General features: G+C 36.4%; 1 protein-coding gene across 1 annotated transcript; it reads right to left on the bottom strand.

Annotated features, from left to right (window-relative positions):
- Positions 6,358 to 7,295, bottom strand: LOC100512292 (olfactory receptor 4F3/4F16/4F29-like). The gene is given in 2 exon segments (XM_003128594.2): positions 6,358 to 7,202; positions 7,205 to 7,295. Coding segments are annotated over 2 exon segments (936 nt in total).

The following is a 21,977-nucleotide window of genomic DNA, read 5'->3' as shown; positions in this document are numbered from 1 at the left end:
GGAGGAAAGTCTAAGTCTTCTGCCAATTTTTGATTTGTTGTTTTTGTTGTTGAATTGTATGAGTTGTTTGTATATTTTGGAGATTAATCCCTCAGTCACCTCATTTGTAAACATTTTCTCCCATCCTGTAGGCTATCTTTTCCTTTTGTTTATGGTTTCTTTGCTATGTAAAAGTTTGTAAATTGATTAGGTTTCATTTTTTAAAAAATTTTGTTTTTAATTCTATTGCATTGAGAGACTGACCTAATAGAACATTTGTACAATTTGTGTTAGAGAATGTTTTGCCAATGTTCTCTTCTAGGAATTTTATGGTGTCACGTCTTATGTTTAAATCTTTAAGCTATTTTGAGTTTATTTTTGTACATGGTGTGAGGCTGTGTTCTAATTTTATTGACTTACATGAAGCTGTCCAGTTTTCTCATAATGACTGCTAAAGAGATTCTCTTTTACCTACTTTGTATCATTCCCTCCTTTGTCAAAGACTAATTGACTGTTGGTGTGTGGTTTACTTCTGTACTCTCCATTCTATTTGACTGATCAGTATGTCTGTTTTTGCACCAGTACCACACTGTTTCGGTTACTGTAGCTTTATACTATCATCTGAAGTCTGGCAGAGTTATGCCTCCTGCTTTGTTCTCCCCTCCCCCCCAGGATAGCTTTGACAATTCTGGGTCTTTTATGATTCCATATAAATTTTAGGATTATTTGTTCTAGTTCTGTGAAAAATGCCATGGGTAATTTGATAGGGATCACATTAAATACACAAATTGTTTTGTGTAATATTCCCATTTTAAAAATGCTACAAAATAATTCATAGGTAGATAATGTATTTTAGAAATACATATGAGTATTCATTAGATATGGGAATGGGAAAGAACTTAAGAATATAACTATGAAGTTAAAATTTAAAAGCTCTATGTAGACAATATCACAAAAGTACAACTTTAAAGTTGCAGAATATGATAAATCAAAAATAAAGTAAAAATTGGAAGAGATATTTTGAACACAAATATTATAATAAAGGAATAACTTTAACATATATGTAGGACTGATAAATCAATATGAAAAACTAATATTCCACCTACGAGGATGAGGAGGAAGAATACTTCATCAAAGGATATTAATTTCTGTTTCAGTAAGAAAAAAGTGGGACAATTTTTGCCTTCTTGAATCACTTATCTCCTTCCACTGTTGGCTGTACCCCACCTCCCTGATTTAGGAAATGTTCCTCCTCAAAATCATGTAGTTCTCTAAAGGCTGTCAACTAAATAATCCTGGCCCCTGCCAAGGTATGCATGTGTTCAAACCTAGCACATGAGAAACTTGACATGGAGCTAAAACACCAATTATGATCCTTCCACTGTGTTTTAATATTAGGGGAAAAAAAAACTTTTCCTCTTCTACCAGGTAGCTCTCCTGGAATGATTTAAACTTGAGTTATTTGCAGCCTCTATTCTCTTTCCACACATACATAAAAAAAATTCCACATGCAAAAGAAGAAAATAAGGCCATTGTACAGAGATAAACACAATCCACAGCTAAAGAGGGAGGAAAGAAAGGGAGAAAAGAGCAAGAGAGAGAGAGTGAATAAGAGAGAAACTCTAAAAGTGGAAAGTCAGTGAATCCCTAGAATCCAAGAGACTGGCTCCTCTATTGGATATCACAATAATAATTTATTCAGTAAGTTCCTTTTAAAAAATATTGAAAAAAGTTTAATTGTGGTAAAAATTCACACACACACACTACATGCAATTTACCATTTTCACCAATTTCAAGTATATTCAGGCTGTTCAGAATGTTCACATTGTTGTACAACATGTCTCTAGATCTATTCCTTTTGGACAGCTGAAATTCTACATTTTTTAAATTTATGTTTGTTTTGACTGGAGTCTTGACATTAATCTCAAAGAGTTCAGATTAATAACATGTGAAAACGTACAAGTACATGAAATCAAATACATTTATTTATTTAATTTCTTTATTCATTTAATGGCTGCATCTGTGGCATAGAAAAGTTCCTGGGCCAGGGACTGAATCCAAGTCCCAGCTATGACCCAAGCTGCAGCTGCAGCAATGCCAGATCCTTTAATGCACTGCACCAGGTTGGGGATCAAACCCACATCTCCAAAGTGCCCCAAGCCTCAGCAGCTAGATTCTTAACCCACTGCTCCTCTGTGGGGACTCCCAAAGAAATTTAAAATAATTTCTAATATTTTTTGTCTGTTAAATTGATAAACATTATAAACAAATGATAACATTCAGTATTTGGGGGTTACTGAAATGGATATACTTCTCAGCAAATACACATTTTTTGGAAGAAATTTATACTATAGAGTTTAAAATAATATTATATTCTACTAACATAGACATATCTATAAAGGGAAGTCATCTAAAATACAGACAGAGGCATATGAATGAATTCTAAAGGCAGAATAAAAACTCAAAGATAATCTAATTGACCAACATCAGAGTAATAACAAATATGATATCATCACACAATGCAATATCATGTATATATTTAAAATTAACTTGTGCTACAATATCTGATAATATGAGAGAATTCTCAGAATATAATATTTATCAGAGAAGCCAGGATAAAAGTTAAGAAACTATAAAATCCTAATTTTATCAATATATATTTATTCATAGAACAATACTAGAAATAGATATACTAACATATTACTAATAATTATCTTCATATGATGATTTATATTTATAATTATTTTAGATTATTTATGTTTTTATTTATAATTTCCAAATAAATCTTGCATAATGAGAATATTTTCCTTTCATCACAAGAAAAAAATTAGAATTTTCTTAAAGGAATAAGAAAATAGAAAAGGATTTCACATCAGAATTAATTTAAAATTCAGAATCCTGAGAGTCAGTGCTGTATTTCTCAATACCTTTTTTGTTTGTTTGTTTTTAAGGGCCGCACCTGTGGCATATGGAAGTTTCTTGGCCAAGGATAGAATTGGAGCTACAGCTGGGGCCTATGCCATAGAAACAGCAACACCGAATCTAAGCCACATCTGTCAACTACGCTCAAACTTAGGCAATGCTGGATCCTAACCCACTGTGCCAGGCCAGTGATCAAACTCACATCCACATAGGAACAACATTGAATCATTAATCTGCTGAGCCACTAAGAAAACTCATATCAATACCCTTTTGATTGTTGATGCCAGAACCACAACTTAAACTGACGCCAGAAGGTAGATGTACTGGCTCATTTATTAGCACAGCTAGTGACCACACTGAGCACAGGTCAGGAATGAATCTGAATGCCAAAGACTTTTAATACCACCAAGAACTTTAATACCAACAAGTTTCTGTCTTTAAATCCTACAGCTTCTTCTCTCATGTCTATTAAAAAATTATCCCAAATTTAATTTCTGACAGTAGACCCTATATATCACAGTTCCAAAATGGACTGAGGTTTGCTTTCTCTCTATTCTCAAAGTCCCACATCTTGGTGGGAAGCTCAGATGTGGCCCATCTTGGTCAGAGACTCATATCTGCCCCATTTAACTATGGCCTGGAGACATATCATTGTCATTCTGACTTGGATGAGAAGCCTAACCTTTGACCAAGCAGTAGTGGTCAAAGAGGTAGGATCTACATGTTATCCTCTAATCATACCACATGGTTGCTGCAAGATACCATACATTTGGCAGAAGGAAGAGGTTGCTGATTTGGGCAAACAGCAGAGCAGGTGTTCATCAGAAGCAGTAATTTTTTAGAATAAAATGTAATGATACTATAAGGTGGTACAACCACTATGGAGAACAGCATGGAGGTTCCCTCAAACACTAAATAAATTTGAAGCCACAAATCCCACTTCTGAGCATATATCTAGAGAAAAACATAATTCAAAAAGATACACACATACATCTTAATGTTCATCACAGCACTAGTTGCAATAGATAAGACATGGAAGCAACCTAAATGTCCATTGACAGAAGACTGGATAAAGAAGATGTGGAGCATATGTACCATGGAATAGTATTCAGCCATAAAAAGAATGAAGCCATACCACTTGCAGTAACATGGGTGGACATAGAAATTATGATATAAATCAGGTAAGCCAGACAGAGAAAGAGAAATATCATATGAGATCACTAGCATGTGGAATCTAATAAAAGTGATATGAAGGAACTGACAAAACAGAAACACACTCAAAGATTTTCAAACTAAATTTATAGTTACCAAAGGTGAAATGTGGGGAGGATAAATTAGGTGCTTGCGATTGACATGTACACATTACTATATACAAAATAGATGGGTAACAAGGACCTATTGTGTAGCACAGGGAACTCTACTCAATGCTGTGCAATAAATTTATATGAGAAAAGAACCTGAAAAGGAATGTACTTATGTTTGTGTACAACTGATTCACTTTGCTGTGCACTTGAAACTAATACAACAGTATCAGTCAACAGTACTCCAATAAAATGTATAAACACAGAATATATTAAAACAGTTTTAAATGAGATAATGCAGATAATGTTTATTCACTATGCAGTTGAAGAATCTATCTTGTCATGGATAAAGAACTGACACAAAGGCAGAAAGGGTAAAGATTGGGAGGAGCAGGCATTTCTTTAAATCAACATTAATAAAAAAGAATCTGAGACTCCCTGATAGATCTACTAAACAATGTTTAATCAATAAAGAGAAAACCCAGTGAAACTTCTATTTTATTTAATTAATTAATTTATTTATCTATTTATTTATTTTTGTCTTTTTGCCTTTTCTAGGGCCACTTCCGCAGCATATGGAGGTGCCCAGGCTAGGGGTCTAAATGGAGCTGTAGCCGCTAGCCTATGCCAGAGCCACAGCAATGTGGGATCCAAGCTGTATTTCTGACCTACACCACAGCTCACAGCAACGCCAGATCCTTAACCCGCTGAGCAAGGCCAGAGTTCGAACCCACAACTTCATGGTTCCTAGTCATATTCGTTAACTACTGCACCACGACGGGAACTCTGAAACTTCCATTTTAAAAATACCCCTTCCAAAGTATAAGGAAGCTGAGTATAAGTGCCAGCTAATAACTGCTATATGTATATTGGTCTTCTAAGCATCCATAAAAGGAGTCAAACACAGAATAAATGATATAAGGGCAATGGAAATCAAAAGAAAAGGCAAACAAGTTATCAAGTAAAAAAGTTATGAAATCAGTAAGGGCCATGTGGCCCAAAGGAGCACTGGTAAACTGGTTAAGGTGTACTGAGTTAAGGTGTATTGAGTGCGTATTCAGTTATATAAGGATCAGAGTTATCTGCAATACATCTTTGAGAATAAGTCTTGATTCTTTGCTGAAATGAGTAAGAATTGAAATTTCTAAATCTGTTGATGGAAAATCCTTATACTATAGAATAGAATATAGGAAGATGTTCAACATATGTTATTATAAATAAAACATCTCCAAAATTAAAATTTAGCTTTCAGTGACTCAAATCATTATGATGCAAAATGAACAGTCATGTTAGCAGAAGGTAAAGGAAGAAATTGGCTGATTACATGTGGAAATAAAAATGCATCTATAACTACATAGGAATATAGTATGAACAACAGTCAAAAGGTAAAGGAGTTTTGTGGGTTAAGGATTGACATTGTCACTGCTGGGGCTTGGGTTCCATCCATGGCCTAAGAACCTCCTCATGCTTTGGGACTGACTTAAAATAAAAAAGTCAAAAGTTAACTTTTGTGATAACCAGCCAGAACTATTAAGATAAAAGGCCTGGTCTAAGGATCCTGTTTCTCCAAATGTGATGAGGGGCATATAGTAGCATGGGAAATATAGGCATTAAGTGTCAAAATCTGATAATGATTAAATATTTGAATAAGCCAGCTAACTCTTCATGCCCTGACTCCCTGCTCATTGATGTTCCTGTCATCACTTGACTTCCCAGAAATTTCTCTATAATGAAATAAGGAGTTACACTTATGGGGATGTTGTTCAGACCACTTGATAATTTTTTGTGGCAAAATAATAAATTGGGATCTTGATGTATGTATTTCCATCTAGCATCGCTTTACTTAGTGTCAATCAGCATTTCCTCATATATAACCCACTCTGACACTGAACATTCGTCAAGGTAGTAAATTCGTCAAGGTAGTATCTCCTGAGAGATAAGCATTTTGGCCTTCTCCAGAAGACACATTTTACCACATTCTTCTACCACCTATAGATAGCAGCACAATTTCTCACTTAAACATTTTTAAAAGAACTATGTTATTTTAATTTGGGACAACTAAATGTTCATAAGGTACTTAGATGCTCCTGATATTAAAATAATGGAAATTCAATATTACTCCATGTGACTAAGGAGACCATGATACTTTTGGCATTTACAAAATCCTCCTATAAATAAAAATCTGACTGAATACTTTCCTCATTGCCATTTTCATTTCTTTGTTCCTCAATGTATAGATGACTGAATTTAAAAAAGGAGTGAGAACTGCATCAAAAACAGCAAGGAATTTGTCTAGGTGGGATGTGGGATGAGGCCACATATAAACAAAAATGCAAGGGCCGAAAAATAAAATCACCACCATGACATGAGTTGACAAGGTGGAGAGGGCCTTAGATGAGCTCCCTGAAGAGTGTTTCCGAACAGTGATCAGGATAAAAATATAGGAGATAATCAGTATGAAGAATGATCCCAGGGATATAAATCCACTGTTGGCAGTGACCATAAACTCCAGTCTGTAGGTATCTGTGCAGGCAAGTTTGATGAACCGAGGAAAATCACAGTAAAAGCTGTCTAGAACATTAGGGCCACAGAATGGCAATTTTACAACAAACGCCAGTTGAACCAAAGAGTGGATCAACCCAATTATCCATGCAGTGACCAGGAACAAAATACACATTCTGGGGCTCATAACAGTTAAATAGTGAAGAGGCTTACATATGGCAACATATCTGTCAAAGGACATGGCAATGAGAAGCACCATCTCCACACCACCAATGATGTGGATGAAGAAGATTTGAGTGATGCAGCCACTGAAGGAGATGACTTTATGTTTCCTGAACAGATCATAAATCATCTTGGGAGAAGTGACAGAAGAAACTCCCAGATCAATGAAGGAGAGGTTGGCCAACAGAAAGTACATGGGGGAGTGTAAGTGAGGGTCGGAAGTCACAGTGAGCAAAATGAGAGAATTTCCCATCATGCTTGCCACATAAAAACAGAAGAGAACAGAAAGAGGAGAAGTTGTATTTCCCAGGAGTTGGTGATTCCCAGGAACACAAATTCTGACACCATAGAGTGATTTGCTCCATCCATTGATTTATCAGCTGGAATGTTTTCAGATAAAGAAAGGGAAAAGAAAATGAAAATAAGAATGTTAATAATGTTCTATATTATAATTATTAATTATTCATGTATATTCTGTGTAAAGACTGTAACTCTCCACAATTCCTTCTCAGGGCCATTTTTATTGCTAAGCAAGCATTTTACCTGTGGTCACCTAAAGCAGTTGAATCACTTCCATGTCCAATATCCTTTTACCACATCCTCTAGGACTAATCATCTACAAATAAGAGAATGGAACAAGTATGAAAACATAGTAGTTGTGGACAACAAAGATTGGGAAGGGCAGTCTAGGTGGTACAGTACAACAGAAAGAGAGAAAAAAGGAAGAGGTAGCAATGGCATTTGGCAGAACTCACTGGTTCTATTTTTAAATTGTTCATAAGACAATTCTTTGGCTATTCAAATTGTGTCATTTCTTAACCTCACATATCTCAGGTACATGATATGTCTCGAGTCATTTTACATCACTACTTACAAACACATTTGCAATTCACACAAAGATCAAGCGTAGTGATAAGCAAAAGAGAATCAGGCATGGGGCATAGAGGTGACTCTACAGCATGACCAGGGCCAAGGAAAGGGTAGACCAGAATATTTGTGGTTCAGGGCATCTGCATGGGCTCTCAGGAGTACAAGTGAAAGTACCTAGTAGAGTGGTTAGCAGCCAGGATGTGGCCAGGATGTGCACGGTGGGGTTGGGGAGTGGTACAGGAAAGTAGTGTTATGGGAAATCAGGAGTTAAGCAAGCCACTTGATTTATGTCTCCAGATTCTTCACAATCTCTTGAGGTTTGCTATACAGCTTGGTTATAGCTAATTAAGCCCTACCTTTAGTATTTGCTGTCAATGAAGAGATGCATACTCATGTTACAATCGTTCTAGAACCATTCACCCTCTCTAGTTTCTCCCTCTCCCTGAGTCCCATTTGTCCTTTTTTTTTTTTATCCCATCTCTCTGCTTCAAACCTCCCATCTCTGGCGTATGATGACAAGTCTGACTCTTTCCTGACCCTAATTTTGGGAATACTACATGAACCTCTCTAGACCTTACTTTCAGGGAATACACTGTTACCACATGGAAGAAATATTCTCTTGCTTGCAAGTTCAACCCTGCTATGTTAATCCCTCCTGCTCCTAGAATATTTAGATATGCAGCTAAAAGCTGGAGTGAGTTGAGAAAAGGAGGAGGCTGGAGGATACAAAGTTAGGGGATGGTAAAATAAAGGTACAAGAACACAAAAAGCCTCAGACCTGGATCTGAAGGGCCAAGAGAAACCCAGAAATAGAAAAAATGGATCTCAAAGCTTTGCCTTTTAACATGGGTGTTTGGGTACACACATATGCACACATCTCAGTCTACATTATAAGTGAAATTGGTTATAAAATTATTTTCCCACAAATCTCAGTAGTGATGATTTAAACAAAGTTAATCATTTACCAGTGAGAAAACCATGGATCAGTGAGGAACAATTAACTGGTTAGAGACAGAGAAACTAGATTTTCTAGTCCACATGTGGCTTCAGAGTCTACATAGTAGAAAAATAACAAAATGAGAAGACATTAGCCAAACTCTCTATCAGTGAAAACAGTAGCTATTGTTACATGTGGTTATTAAATGAAATTAAAAATCTATTTTCTCAATTGCACTTGCCATACTTCTAGTACTCAGTAGCTCTGTGGGGCTAGTGGTTATGTATTGGATAGCACAATATAGAACATTTACAATCACTACTCATCTATCAAAAGTCAATCAAATCCCATTTCCTCCAAGAAATTTCCCTAGTAACTCTACCCTTTATGTTAATCCCTCCCCTGCATTATTACTAGAAATCAGGACACTTCAATTTTAGTTCTAAAATTCCAAACTTAAAAATACACCACATATATGGCATCACAGGAGAAACTCCATGTGCTTGTTGTTGGCCAGGAAGGACGCACAAGAGTCTGCTGGGAAATTTACAGACAAAAAAGAAAGACATCAAAAGACATCAATGAGTTTTGAAACAGAAATGAGAGTTTAATAAGCTGAGAGCAGACTGGAAGGTATTCTGAGAAAAAATAATAACTGATCCTTTAATTTAGACCTTTCCTACTTATCATAATTCTTCAATTTTTGTTGTCTTTTTAGGGCCACACCCAAGGCATATGAAAGTTCCCAGGCTAGTGGTGGCAACAGAGCTGCAGCCACCAGCCTACACCACAGCCAGAGCAACATGGGATCCGAGCCGCAACTATGACCTACACCACAGATCATGGCAGCACTGGATCCCTCACCCACTGAGCAATGCTAGGGACTGAACCCTTCTCCTCATGGACCTTCATGCCACTGAGCCATGACAGGAACTCCCAACAGTTTCAATATTATAGATTCTCTCTCCTCAAGTGTAAGTTTGAAGAGGATAAAGACCATTTATTCAGGATATTGTGTTTTTAAAATACAGAATGAGATAAATAGCAAAGATTACTTGATAGTTTAGTTAACAACACTTCTCTGAAGTAATGCAGTTTTTTTAGGTACATAGTTTTCCACAGTTTCTCTTTTTCCAGTGTAACATTTGCTTATGAAGTCCAGTAAGCATAAAGAAATTTTCCAAAATCAAAACTGAACATTAACGCATTTCTCAACAACTCCCAAGAGAATGCCTGATATAATTGCTATAAATTTCCAGCTGTGGAGTAGGGAAGGGTTACCTCAAGCCTTATTGTGGTCCATGGTTTAACCTCTGAACTGTAGAAAACAATAAGAAGCATGTAGAAAGAGAGAGAGAAAAGGGAATGAGAGAGGAAGAGAGGGAGGAAGGGAGGGAGGAAGAGAGAGACAGGGACAGAGAGAAAAAGAGAGTGAGAGAAGCAATAGTTCTGACAGACTGCATAGCAGAGAACTTACAGTTTCTATTTTTCCAGGTTTCATGACAATAGGTAGTAGTCATCTTTCATGCCATCCTTAAAGTGACAGAGGAAAATACAGATATTTTAAAACCACATTATTAAAGTTCCTGAAATAGTTAACGATGGAATTTTAGAGCTGGAAAAGCATGCATTACCTGTATGGCACATATTCACTACATATTGGATTGTTATGATTACTTTTGGAGGGATATTTCCATAGTAGCATTATTATTATTCATAGAGGGGGAATTACAAGTTCAGACAAGTTAGTAACTTATCCCAAAACAGAATTACTGATTTTGGAACCCAAAATTAGGCTTTCTGATACTAAATCCTTTGCTCTTTAACTACATCATGCAAAATGCACATAGGGTTCTTTGTTCATAATCTTAAAAAATTATTCCTATTATAAATTTAAAGCAGAATTTTAAAAAATGTACACCTGAAAGTTACATAAAGTTACATGTCAATCATATCTCAATAAAGCTGGAAAAAAAGAATATAATTTTATTCCAAAGAATATCCTATCCTATACATGTAAATATTTAACACACACTTACATCAATGCACCCAAGATTTCATAGCTTCTATAGCAGAGGATATACATAAATCCATGCATTACTGGTATAGTTAAGGGGAAAGGAAAAAGGTGTTTCTGGTTAGAATGGGAAAGAACCAAATACACCAAGGTTTTGGTGCCAGTAAAAGATTCACCAAATCACGAGGCAATTTATTCCTAAAAAGTGGTAATAATTGAGAGGCAAGAAAAATCCCAGCTAGAGACAAAATTTAAGAAGCCATCTAAAAGGTGAAGTTATGAGAAAGATGGTTTGTTTAAAGCACAACATATAAACAGATAAAAGAAAATTAATGGAGAAAACACACATGGCCCCTAAAAAACAAATACTTTGTATTTATCACCATTCTTATTGTATTATTCTTACCAGCATTTTAATACATTAGGCCTTTAAAAAGACCCTTTTCTGTGCATTATAATAAAAATCAAGAGAGAAAGGAATGCCGAAGAGGTAAGTAATGACTGTCACTTTCACAAGCTACACAGAAATCAAAAAGGAAAAAGACTAAGAAAAATGCATGGATTTAGATATCTTTAGTGCCATTAAGGAGAGCAGGTGAAATCAACCAGTAAAGAGAAAATCAAGATTGTTTGGGGGTAACCCATGGTTACCAAGTGGAGAAAGCAAAATCAGAAATGGCAAATAATTTCAAAAATAGAGGAAAAAAGGTTTTTTTCAGGGTGAATGTGGAAAAGAAGAGAATTTGTTATGTGCACAAAATTTGTACAGTGGCAGGAATCTATAAACAGTTAAAAGATAAATAAAATTTCCAAGAAACTGTGAGAATCTTATTGAAGATGAGACTCATGAAATTGGGCAAACATTAGATGGTGTATTTTTGTGACATCATTCAAAATTCTCAGGAACTAAATACTTAGGATTTTTGAGTGGCACATGTGGTTACCGTATTAATCTGAATGGAGTATCAAAAGAGACAAAGATCCTTGGGGGCTAGAGGTCACATTGAACTTGTCTGATCAAATTCCATTCTGGGCAATACAACAAGTGAAGCCAAAGATGACCTGGCACATGGAGAAAAACAGAATATGGATCAGAGAATCTTAAAAGCAGGAACAGCAATGAGAAGCTTATGGTAACTTCTGTTCCTCCCCTATCTTGATTCTCTAACTGGATTCCAATTAAAAAATAACTTCACTACAACCTGATGACAAGTTAATGCTGCTTCAGGATATATGGGAAAGTTATTAAGAAAGTAGATAAGAGAGTTCTCATCACAAGGAGGATTTTTTCTTTTTTCTCTTAATTGTATCTATATGAGACGATGGATGTTAACCTACTGTGGTAATCATTTCAGAATATATGTAAATCAAATCATCTTACTGTATACTTTAAACTTATACAGTGGTGTATATCATTATTTCTCAATAAATCTAGGAACAATAAAACATCCTCATTTTCTCTCATGAGCCCTTTTCTACACAACTTCCTTGACTCTTCCTTCCTGTACAGTTTCTGCTGCAGCTAATTCTGTTACAGCCTCCCTCTCTGGAGCCATGACAAGGAAATTGTGGTCTAGGAACCCCTCCACCACCACCTACCTAATCTATGAAAAGATCTCAGTTGGCAGCATGGTCAGGGAGTCAGAGACGTTCCACAAACTAAGTTTTCTCCTCTGTGTAAAGATTGTCTCCATCCTTCCACCTACTCTCCCTACAACAAGAAGCTGCTATATTCAGAGATGACTAATGAGATTTAGAAGATGGTGACCAAGTGATGCGTTAGAGTTCTGGGATGCTCAGACTGAGGTCATCAGGACAAGGGAATTGTCTCACAGGATTGTGAGGGAGGAGCATAGGGATGCATAATTTTCTTATAAAGATTCACCTTTGGTTTTTTGTATAATTTTAATCTTTATTATATTACCCAGGGTGATTCTCTAATGAAAGGAAAATTCATTTTCTAATATTGCTTTTTTATTTTTAAGAATATTTATTGGAATACAGTTGATTTAAAATATTGTGTTACTTTGAGGTGTAGAGCAAAATGATTCATTTATATATATATCTCCATTCTTTTTCAGATTCTTTCCCCAAATAGGTAATTACAGAGTACTGAGTAGATTTCCCTTGCTGCTTATCTATTTTATATAAAGAAGGGTGTATATGTTAATCCCAACCTTTAATTTATCCTTCACCCACCCATGTTTCCTGTTTGGTAACCATAAAGGTTTTGATTTCAAAATCTTTGAGTCTGTTTCTGTTTTGTAAATAAGTTCTTTCATATCATTTTTATTCCATTGCACATATAAGTGACATATGATATTTGTCTGATTTACTTCACTTAGTTTCCTAATATCTAGGTCCATCCATGTTGCTGCAAATGGCATTACTTCACTCTTTTTTGTGGGTAATATTTCATTGTATATGTGTATAATAGAGATCTATGCCATAAATAACCACATCATAATCCATTCGTCTGTTGATGGACATTCAGGTTGGTTCCATGCCTTGGCTAATGTAAATAGTGCTGCGATGAACTTCGGGGTAGATGCATATTTTCAAATTGTGGTTTTCTCCAGATGCATGCCAAGGAATGGGACTGCTGGGTCATATGGTAGTTCTATTCTTATTTTTTTTGAGGAACATCCACACTGTTTTCCATAGTGGTTGGACCAATTTACATTCTCACCAACAGTGAAAGAGGGTTACCTTTTCTCTGCCCCCTCTCCAGCATTTATGTGTAGACTTTTTGATGAAGCCAATTATGGCTCCTGTAAGGTGGTACCTCATCATAGTTTTGATTTGCGTTTCTCTAATAATTATTGATGTTGAATATTTTTTTTGCAATCTGTCTGTCTTTAGAGAAATGTCTCTTCAGATCTTATCTTTTTATTTTATTTTATTATTTTTTGTTGGGCAACCACAGAACATGGAAGTTCCCAGGGATCAAGCTCACACCAGAGTAGTGACCTGAGCAGATTTATTGATAATACTGGATTTTAACCTTGTGTGCCACAATGGAACTCTTTTCTGATCATCTTTTGATTGGATTGTTTGCTTTTTTGAAATAAAGCCCCATAAGATGTTTATATATTTTTGACATTGATCCCTTATCAGGCACTACATTTGCAAAGGTGTTCTCCAATTCTGTGGGATGTCTTTTCCATTATGGTTTCCTTTGCTGTGCAAAAGCTTTTAAGTTTAATTAGGTTCCATTGTTTATTTTTGTTTTTATTTCCATTGCTCTAGGAGGTGGATCTGAAAAGTTATTGTTGTGATTTATGTCAAAGAAAGTTCTATATTTTCCTCTAAGAATTTTATAGTATTCAGACTTACATTTACGTCTTTAATCCATTTTGAGTTTTATTTGGTGTGTATTCTAATGGTGTTAGATAATGTTCTGATTTCTTTCTTTTACATGTAGCTATCCAGTTTTCCCAGCACTGCTTATTGAAGAGACTGCCTTTTTTGCCATTGCATATTCTTACCTCCTTTGCCATAGATTAGTTTACCATAGATGCTTGAGTTTATTTCTGGGCTTTCTATACTGTTCCACTGACCTATATTTCTGTTTTGGTGCAAGTACCATACTGTTTTGATGACTGTGGCTTTGTAGTATAGCCTGAAGTCAGGGAGCCTGATTCCTACATTTCTGCTTCTGTTTTTTCAAGATTGCTTTGGAAATTAGGGATCTTTTGTATTTCCATACAAATTTTAAAAATTTTCTTCTAGCTCTGTGCAAATGCCATTGGTAATTTGACAGGGATTTTACTGAATATGCAGATTGCCTTGGGTAGTATAGTAATTTTGACAATACTGATTCTTCCCTTCCAAGAACACTGTACATCTTTCCATCTGTTTGTGTCATCTTTGATTTCTTTCATGAGCATCTTATAGTTTTCAGAGTATAGGTTTTTTTCTCTTTAGGTAGGATTATTTCTCAGTATTTTAAACTTTGTGATGTGACAGTAAATAGGATTGTTTCCCTGATTTCTCTTTCTAATCTTTTATTGTTAGTGAATAGGAGTGCCAGAGATTTCTGTGTGTCAATTTTATATCCTGCAACTTTACCCAATTCATTTATGACTCTAGTAGTTTTCTAGTGACATGTTTAGGATTTTCTGTGTATATGTCATATCATCTGCAAACAGTGACACTTTTACTTCTTCTTTCCAATTTGGATTTTTAAAATTTCTTCTTTTCTGTCATGGCTAGGACTTCCAAAACTATGTTAAATAAAATTTGTGAGAGTGGACATCCTTGCCTTGTTCCTGATCTTTGCAGAAATATTTTCAGTTTTTCACCGTTGAATATGACAGCAGCTATGTGTTTGCCTTTTTTATGTTGAGGTATGTTTCCTCTATGCCTAATATTTGGAGAGTTTTAAATCATAATTTGGTGTTGAATTTTTTCAAAAGCTTTTTCTGCATCTATTTAGATGACTATATAGTTTTTATTCTTCAGTTTATTAAAGTGCTGTATCACACATTGATTTGTGTATATTGAAGTATCTTTGCACTACTTCGATAAATCCCATTTGATCATGGTGTATGATTCTTTCAATATATTGTTGGGTTCAGCTTGCTAGTATTTTGTTGAGGATTTTTGCACCTATGTTTATCAGTGACACTGGCCTGTAATTTTCTCTTTTTGTAGTATCATTATAATGGTGTCAGAGTGATGGTGGCTTCATAGAATGAGCTTGAGAGTGTTCCTTCTGCAGTTTTTTTGGAAGAGTTTCAGAAGAATAGATTGAACTCTTCTCTTCATGATTGATAGGATTTACCAATGAAGTCATATGGTTCTGGACTGTGGTGTGTTGGAAGTTTTTGAATCACAGTTTCCATTTCAATAACTGTTATTTGTCTGTTTATATTTTATATTTCTTCCTGGTTCATTGTTGGAAGGTTGTGGCTTTCTAAGAATTTGTCCCTTTCTTCTAGGTTCTGCATTTTATTGGCATATGGTTATTTGAAGTACTCTTTTAAGATCTTTCGTATTTCTGATTCAACTTCTTTTTCATTTCTGATTTTATTGATTTGAGCCCTCTCCCCACCCCCTTTTTTTCTTGATGAGTTTGGCTAAAGGTTATCAATTGTTTTTACCTTTTCATTTCAGTTTCATTGATCTTTCCCATTGTTTTCTTAGATCCATGTCATTTTGTTTTTTTTTTTTTTTTTTTTTTTGCTGTGATCTTAATGATGGATCAGTTGATGTCTTAAGAGTTAATACAGGAAAAGTGAGGTTTTGAGCAAGGCAGGAAGAGTGATGTGAATTGCAAGATATCCCCTGATTGTAGTTACACAATTGATGAAAATTTCTGTTCCAGTGCTCAATGTTGAAAAATTGTGCTTTAGCCAAATCAGAGGGTCAAAAAAAAAAAAAAAAGTAGCCTCACTCCTGATTGCATCACTGTCAACATTTCTAGATGGCATCATTACATAAAAACAAAAGTCTTAAGTCCAGTTAGGGACTGAGCTCCATGATCCTTTTGTCAGGTGATGAGTGTTGGATCATGTGATATAACTGGGTCTGTACAACAGCACTTAAAACTTTTGAAATTACTTGCAGTTGTAATGCACAGAAACTCAAGAGCTGAGTAATGACAAAACTTTGCAGAATTCTTCAGAGACATACTTTATGATTACCAAACACAGGCCAAAATCCTGTGTCTCAGAAGCTATTTATCTACCTTTGTAAGCTATCGTCTTCAGTTTAGGAATTAATTGTTCCTTCTGGCTCACACATTTATCCAAGTCTTGGCAATAGCACAGGCATCACTTACCTGGCTAGCTAATAGAAAAGTCTGAAGATATTTGGTTGTCCACTGTCATATAGTCAAAAATGTTCAGACTTGCCTATTCAACCTCAAGAGCTGTCACAGAGTCATTTATAAGTTTGGCTAATGTTAATTACAAATTTCTGAACATGTTTTCCAATTAATAATCCCCCTCTTGGATGGTGTCAGAAAAAGTGAATCAGTGGTGCCTCTGGGAAATTCTCCAGGTTTTAGGTCATGTAGGGTTCCTTGGAACATAAGGAAAAGATCTTCACACTTGATGATAAGACTGAATGTTTTTACATGAGTTCCTTGTAGTATTTGGGCAGGGCTGCTTGCAACAGAGTGGAGGTCTATGATCACATGACATTCTTAGATGCACAGATTAGCCTGTCACTAACCACAAGAAGGGAGACTATGGACCCATGCCCAGCTCCAATATTTCTGAAAGTTTGACTAATTTTATCTTGAGAATTTTCACTGCTTGCCCATTCTACTATGACCAAAGAATGATGAGAGATGGTATGGATAGGGGAGTTTTTGTGAAAATAATAATGCCTTGCAGAACTGCTTAATGAGAGTATTATCATAATTCCCAAGAGGGAAAATAAAAGTGAGGAAATTTTACCAGTGTCAGTCATTGATCTTTAACAGAGAAAGACTTTGATCCATTCTGAAAGCACACACACACACACATATTCATATACCATCACTGAAAGTAATAGCAGGAAGTCAATTTGGAAATACTTAAATGTGCACCCACATTTTGGCGAGTCCGTGACTCACATATAGGCCCAACATTTAGAGGTTTCAGAATATTTTCTTGGAAATGAGGCATGTATTGGAGGAATTCTAAGTGATTTTTCTAAAATTTCCCTGGTACTACTGATTTAGATACATGGCACATTTGTCCTTACTATCACTGGATGATCTCATATAAAATCAAAACAAGGTTCTATTTGAAATATCTGGGGCTACAAGATAGGTAAACTGATAATGCCAAAGGTCAATTGTCTAATGTAATTTACATCTATATCATTTCTAATGTTCTTTTTTAATGTTGTAAACTAATAACTCCTCCAAATTCCTACTGTGGGGTGGTGGTAATACAGGAACAAGCACCTTTGTAAGTGTTGAATACCATCACTCCTTGCATGGTGTATTCTCATTTGAACACAAAGTCCACTGGTTGTACCATATCCAATGTTCAAAGTTTCAGGAGTGGTGGGCAAGATAGCAGAGAGGGAAGACCTTTGGCTCACCTCCTCTCACAGGCACACCAACATTACAACTATTTACAGACCAATTATTGATGTGAAAGACAGGAAGCACAACAGAAAAGATTTCCTAAAACTAAAGCTATAAAGAGGGAAACACAATGAGATCAGTAGGAGGAGTAGAAACCCAGACTAATCAAAGCTCATACCTCTGGGTGGACAACCCAGAAACTGGAGGATAATTACAACTGCAAAGGTGCTCCCCAAACAATTAGAGGTATGAGTGTCACATCAGGCTCCCCAACTTGGGGTCCTGTAACAGAAACATGAGTCCCAAGGACATTGGTCTTTGAAGAATGGTAGGGCCAATTTTAGGGAGAGGGAGGGGGTTATAGGAAATAGAGACTCCACTTTTATTTTATTTTGTATTTCATATTTGGCCATCCTTGCAGCATGCAGAAGTTCCCAAGCCAGGGATCAAATCTGTGCCCCAGGAGCAACCCAAGCAAGCCACTGCAGTGACAACGCCAGATCCTTAACCTGCTGCACCTGAGAACTCTGAGATAGGGGTAGGAGAATGTAGGATGAAGGCCACATATAACAAAAATGCAAGGGCCGAAAATAAAATCACCACCATGAATGAGTTGACAAGGTGGAGAGGGCCTTAGATGAGCTCCCTGAAGAGTGTTTCGAACCAGTGATCAGGATAAAATATAGGAGATAATCAGTATGAAGAATGATCCCAGGATATAAATCCCTGTTGGCAGTGAACATAAACTCCAGTCTGTAGGTATCTGTGCAGGCAAGTTTGATGAAACGAGGAAAATCACAGTAAAGCTGTCTAGAACATTAGGGCACAGAATGGCAATTTTACAACAAACGCCAGTTGAACCAAAGAGTGGATCAACCCAATTATCCATGCAGTGACCAGGAACAAATACACATTCTGGGGCTCATAACAGTTAAATAGTGAAGGAGCTTCATATGGCAACAATATCTGTCAAGGACATGGCAATGAGAAGCAACTCTCCACCACAATGATGTGGATGAAGAAGATTTGAGTGATGCAGCCACTGAAGGAGATGACTTTATGTTTCCTGAACAGATCATAAATCATCTTGGGAGATGACAGAAGAAACTCCCAGATCAATGAAGGAGAGGTTGGCCACAGAAAGTACATGGGGAGTGTAAGTGAGGGTCGGAGTCACAGTGAGCAAAATGAAGAATTTCCCATCAGCTTGCCACATAAAAACAGAAGAGAACAGAAAGAGAGAAGTTGTATTTCCAGAGTTGTGATTCCCAGGAACACAATTCTGACACATAGAGTGATTTGCTCCATCCATTGATTTATCAGCTGGAATGTTTTCAGATAAAGAAAGGAAAGAAAATGAAAATAGAATGTTAATAATGTTCTATATTATATTATTAATTATTCATGTATATTCTGTGTAAAGACTGTAACTCTCCACAATTCCTTCTCAGGGCCATTTTTATTGCTAAGCAAGCATTTTACCTGTGGTCACCTAAAGCAGTTGATCACTTCATGTCCAATATCTTTTACCACATCCTCTAGGACTAATCATCTACAAATAAGAGAATGAACAAGTATGAAAACATGTAGTTGTGGACAACAAAGATTGGGAGGGCAGTCTAGGTGGTACAGTACAACAGAAAGAGAGAAAGGAAGAGGTAGCAATGGCATTTGGCAGAACTCACTGGTTCTATTTTTAAATTTTCATAAGACATTCTTTGGCTATTCAAATTGTGTCATTTCTTAACCTCCATATCTCAGGTACATGATATGTCTCGAGTCATTTTACATCACTACTTACAAACACTTTGCAATTCACACAAGATCAAGCGTAGTGATAAGCAAAAGAGATCAGGCATGGGGCATAGAGGTGACTCTACAGCATGACCAGGGCCAAGGAAAGGTAGACCAGAATATTGTGGTTCAGGGCATCTGCTGGGCTCTCAGGAGTACAAGTGAAAGTACCTAGTAGAGTGTTAGCAGCCAGGATGTGGCCAGGATGTGCACGGTGGGTTGGGGAGTGGTACAGGAAAGTAGTGTTATGGGAATCAGGAGTTAAGCAAGCCACTTGATTTATGTCTCCAGATTCTTCACAATCTCTTGAGGTTTGCTATACAGCTTGGTTATAGCTAATTAAGCCCTACTTTAGTATTTGCTGTCAATGAAGAGATGCATACTCATGTTACAATCGTTCTAGAACCATTCACCTCTCTAGTTTCTCCCTCTCCTGGTCCCATTTGTCCTTTTTTTTTTTTATCCATCTCTCTGCTTCAAACCTCCCATCTCTGGCGTATGATGACAAGTCTGACTCTTTCCTGACCCTAATTTTGGGAATACTACATGAACCTCTCTAGACTTACTTTCAGGAATACACTGTTACCACATGGAAGAAATATTCTCTGCTTGCAAGTTCAACCCTGCTATGTTAATCCCTCCTGCTCCTAGAATATTTAGATATGCAGCTAAAAGCTGGAGTGAGTTGAGAAAGGAGGAGGCTGGAGGATACAAAGTTAGGGGATGGTAAAATAAAGGTCAAAGACACAAAAGCCTCAGACCTGGATCTGAAGGGCCAGAGAAACCCAGAAATAGAAAAATGGATCTCAAGCTTTGCTTTTTAACATGGGTGTTTGGGTACACATATGCACAATTCAGTCTACATTATAAGTGAAATTGGTTATAAAATTATTTTCCCACAAATCTCAGTAGTGATGATTTTAAACAAAGTTAATCATTTACCAGTGAGAAACCATGGATCAGTGAGAACAATTAACTGGTTAGAGACGAGAAACTAGATTTTCTAGTCCACATGTGGCTTCAGAGTCTACATAGTAGAAAAATAACAAAATGAGAAGACATTAGCCAACTCTCTATCAGTGAAAACAGTAGCTATTGTTACATGTGGGTTATTAAATGAAATTAAAATCTATTTTCCATTGCACTTGCCATATTCTAGTACTCAGTAGCTCTGTGGGGCTAGTGGTTATGTATTGATAGCACAATATAGAACATTTACAATCACTACTCATCTATCAAAAGTCATCAAATCCATTTCCTCCAAGAAATTTCCTAGTAACTCTACCCTTTATGTTAATCCCTCCCTGCATTATACTAGAAATCAGGACACTTCAATTTTTAGTTTAAAATCCAAACTTAAAATACACCACATATATGGCATCAGGAGAAACTCCATGTGCTTGTTGTTGCCAGGAAGGACGCACAAGAGTCTGCTGGGAAATTTACAGACAAAAAAGAAAGACATCAAAAGACATCAATGAGTTTTGAACAGAAATGAGAGTTTAATAAGCTGAGAGCAGACTGGAAGGTATTCTGAGAAAAAATAATAACTGATCCTTTAATTTAGACCTTTCCTACTTTATCATAATTCTTCAATTTTGTTGTCTTTTTAGGGCCACACCCAAGGCATATGAAAGTTCCCAGCTAGTGGTGGCAACAGAGCTGCAGCCACCAGCCTACACCACAGCCAGGCAACTGGGTCCGAGCCGCAACTATGACCTACACCACAGATCATGGCAGCACTGGATCCCTCACCACTGAGCAATGCTAGGGACTGAACCCTTCTCCTCATGGACCTTCATGCCACTGAGCCATGACAGGAACTCCCAACAGTTTCAATATTATAGATTCTCTCTCCTTAAGTGTAAGTTGAAGAGGATAAAGACCATTTATTCAGGATATTGTGTTTTTAAATACAGAATGAGATAAATAGCAAAGATTACTTGATAGTTTGTTAACAACACTTCTCTGAATAATGCAGTTTTTTTAGGTACATAGTTTTCCACAGTTTCTCTTTTTCCAGTGTAACATTTGCTTATGAAGTCCAGTAAGCATAAGAAATTTTCCAAAATCAAAACTGAACATTAACGCATTTTTCAACAACTCCCAAGAGAATGCCTGATATAATTGCTATAAATTTCCAGCTGTGGAGTAGGGAAGGGTTACCTCAAGCCTTATGTGGTCCATGTTTAACTCTGAACTGTAGAAACAATAAGAAGCATGTAGAAAGAGGAGAGAAAAGGGAATGAGAGAGGAAGAGAGGGAGGAAGGGAGGAGGAAGAGAGAGACAGGGACAGAGAGAAAAGAGAGTGAGAGAAGCAATAGTTCTGACAGACTGCATAGCAGAGAACTTACAGTTTCTATTTTTCCAGGTTTCATGACAATAGTAGTAGTCATCTTTCATGC

The sequence above is a fragment of the Sus scrofa genome, chromosome 7, assembly GCF_000003025.6.
Source record: "Sus scrofa isolate TJ Tabasco breed Duroc chromosome 7, Sscrofa11.1, whole genome shotgun sequence".
Lineage (NCBI taxonomy): Eukaryota > Metazoa > Chordata > Mammalia > Artiodactyla > Suidae > Sus > Sus scrofa.
Note: the sequence above shows the minus strand (reverse complement) of the source record. Positions and strands in the feature narration are given on the sequence as shown.